The 2610-nt window shown below is 32.6% G+C and overlaps 1 protein-coding gene across 1 annotated transcript; it reads left to right on the top strand.

Annotated features, from left to right (window-relative positions):
* Nucleotides 1-560, top strand: LOC129806061 (protein FAM32A-like). Its single transcript, XM_055854378.1, has 2 exons — nt 1-299; nt 360-560. Exons 1-2 carry the CDS (start codon nt 75-77, stop codon nt 480-482), a joined length of 348 nt encoding a protein of 115 aa, XP_055710353.1. The 5' UTR covers nt 1-74; the 3' UTR covers nt 483-560.
* The last annotated feature ends 2050 nt before the right edge of the window (nt 561-2610 follow it).

Raw genomic sequence — 2610 nt, 5'->3', positions numbered from 1 at the left:
TTGTCAAAGTTGTGAAAATAAAAACAAACAAGGAAGTGTTTTCTTGGTGTTTTTCGTGGAAATTTCGTTAGAAAATGCCCGATGATGAGTATTCTCACGTGTCCAGGGGGAAACTGAAACTCAAGACGGACGGGGAGATAAAAAAGAAGAAGAAAAAGAAGAAGGACAAGGAGAAATTGAAGGAAAAACTGCAGACTGCAGCCATTGAGGATGTTACTGCGGCAGGAAATCCTTCCGGAACCACCCAGAGAGTACTGACCAAGGCTGAGCTGTCCTTCAAGCAGATGCAGGAGAAGACGGTGAGTCCTTGTGTGGAGGTATTTTGTGGGAATTTTGCTAAATTCTCGTGGAAATTGCAGCAAAACAAGAGGATTCTGGAAAAAGCCTCTATGACTCACAAGGAGCGAGTGGAAAAGTTCAATCAGCACCTGGATTCCCTCACGGAGCACTTCGACATCCCCAAAGTCTCATGGACAAAGTAGTCCACCTACAAATCTATTTATTTTATTCTCTCTGTATTCATCTGTGTATAAATTACAAATATTTTATCCTTGGAACCATTTCTATTCTTTCTATCTCTGATATGTTGCTGAAGTTTTCATTAAAAGGTAAATTTTCTTTTAACATTTATCAATTTTTCTTTTTGGAGATTGCTAGAGTATAAATTACAGGGATTATCTTACAGTATGACTAGCATTATCAGTACAATTCCTACCACTTCTATCAAGTGCAAAAATTTAAAGCCTGAAGTAGAAAAATTTATCTAGAATTACTTTTCCTTTTTTTCTAAAATTGCATTACCGTAAAATATTTAAAAATTCAATTTTTCTCCTTTTTTTAGAAAGCTAGATCGAATTTCCTTGATAAACTCCGCCCAAAATTATTTTAGGTCACGCCCCCTTCAAAATTTATGACGTAAGATGTCGCTTAATTATTCAAATTTTTGTATTTTTTTTCTTCTGGGGAATTGTAATTTTTTATATTGGGCCTATTTTTCTTATTTCTCAAAGAAGTTATCTTTGAATTTGAGGTTATGGATGACATAACCTCGAAAAGTTAATTGCAAGATGTTGAGCCTCACAAAAAGGTAAGTTATTGCAGGAAATTTTCAAGTTTTATGTTTCATCAAAACTCTACAAACACTTTAGAAACTTTTTAATTAACCAGTTTCAGTTGTTCTTTTGAGGTTAGAATTTGATTCATTTGATATCTGAAAAATGTTTAATCATTTTTTGATCGTGACTAAAATTTAATTAAAAATTCCTCTACAAGATAGGTTAAAGGATTTCACCATTTAAAAAAATTCGTCTTGAATATCTAGGTTAGGCTCAACATAACCTAAAACTTTCTATTTATCCATTGAACAATAAATAAGAGAAAAAATCCTTTAATACTCATAGTTTCTCTCTCAAATTTAACTAATACAGTGAGGTTCCTCAAATATGAGTAACGTTTGAATTCAGAAAGGAAAATTTGAGGTTATATGTGGCCTAACCTCGAAAAATTATGATGAGCCTCAAAAAGGTAAGTTATCCCCATTGTAAGAAATTTTCAAAGTCCATGTATCGCTAAAATTCAATAAACATTCCAGAAACTTTTTAATTAACCAGTTTCTGTTCTGCTTTTTAGGTTAGAATTTGATTCATTTGATATTTGAAAAATTTTCAATCATATTTCGATCATGGCTGAAATTTAATTACAAATCCTTCTACAAGACAGAATAAAAGATTCCATAAATTAAAAAAAAATATATGTCTTGAATATCTAGGTTAGGCTCAACCTAACCTAAAACTTTCTATTTATCCATTGGACAATAAATAAGAGAAAAAATCCTTTGATACTCATAGTTTCCCTTTCTACTTTAACTAATACAGTGAGGTTCCTAAAATATGAATAATGGTTGAATTCAGAAAGGAAAATTTGAGGTTATGTTAAGAACATTTTTCTCTACTGCTTTCTCAATATTGTCGCGTTGCGTTATATTAATTTCTCCGGCAAATTCTATTTTTACTGCTCGAGCTCGAAGAGAAAGCACTTAACATAATCGATTTTTTTCCACTTGCCACCGTTCTGGAGCTTAAACGGTGAGGGATACCAAGTCCCGGTCTTCGGTGACCCCCAAGAAAAACAATATCTCCAGATTTTCTTTGTTTTCTCTCCACCCTGCTTCATCTTCACAAAAAGCATGTTTTTGTGGTTTTTCTCAAAAACAGCACCAACAATTTCTTTTATTTTTGGATATGTTTTCGAGGTGGTTCAGGCGAACATTTCGTCCAAACATACCTATGACGTAAAAAATCGCCATCTTGAATTTTTGAAAGAAAAAGTTTTTACTACTTTGAGGGTCTATTTTTCAACCGATTTTGTTAAATTTGATTTTGTTTGGAAAGGTCTTGAAATTTCCAACCAGATTGCATCACTCGCAATTGGTAATTAATCAATTAAGTACCCATAAATGACTAAGGTTAAGTTAGGTTAAGGTTAAGTTAGGTTAAGATATTTCACGTAAATTCCACAGAATCCGTTACGTTTTCGAATATATTAGTCATATTCGAGGAATTTTATTGTAGATTGAAAAAGATTTTAAAGCTAGAAATGTGACGTCTTGGA

The sequence above is a fragment of the Phlebotomus papatasi genome, chromosome 3 (genome assembly GCF_024763615.1).
Source record: "Phlebotomus papatasi isolate M1 chromosome 3, Ppap_2.1, whole genome shotgun sequence".
Classification (NCBI taxonomy): Eukaryota; Metazoa; Arthropoda; class Insecta; order Diptera; family Psychodidae; genus Phlebotomus; species Phlebotomus papatasi.
This window is presented reverse-complemented; position numbering and strand designations above follow the sequence as displayed.

Excerpts from the sequence above, each read along its gene's own strand:
- LOC129806061 (XM_055854378.1), top strand. The coding sequence starts at position 75 with ATGCCCGATGATGAGTATTCTCACGTGTCCAGGGGGAAACTGAAACTC. Across the intron at positions 300-359 it reads AGCAGATGCAGGAGAAGACG|CAAAACAAGAGGATTCTGGA; the intron begins GTGAGTCCTTGT and ends TGGAAATTGCAG.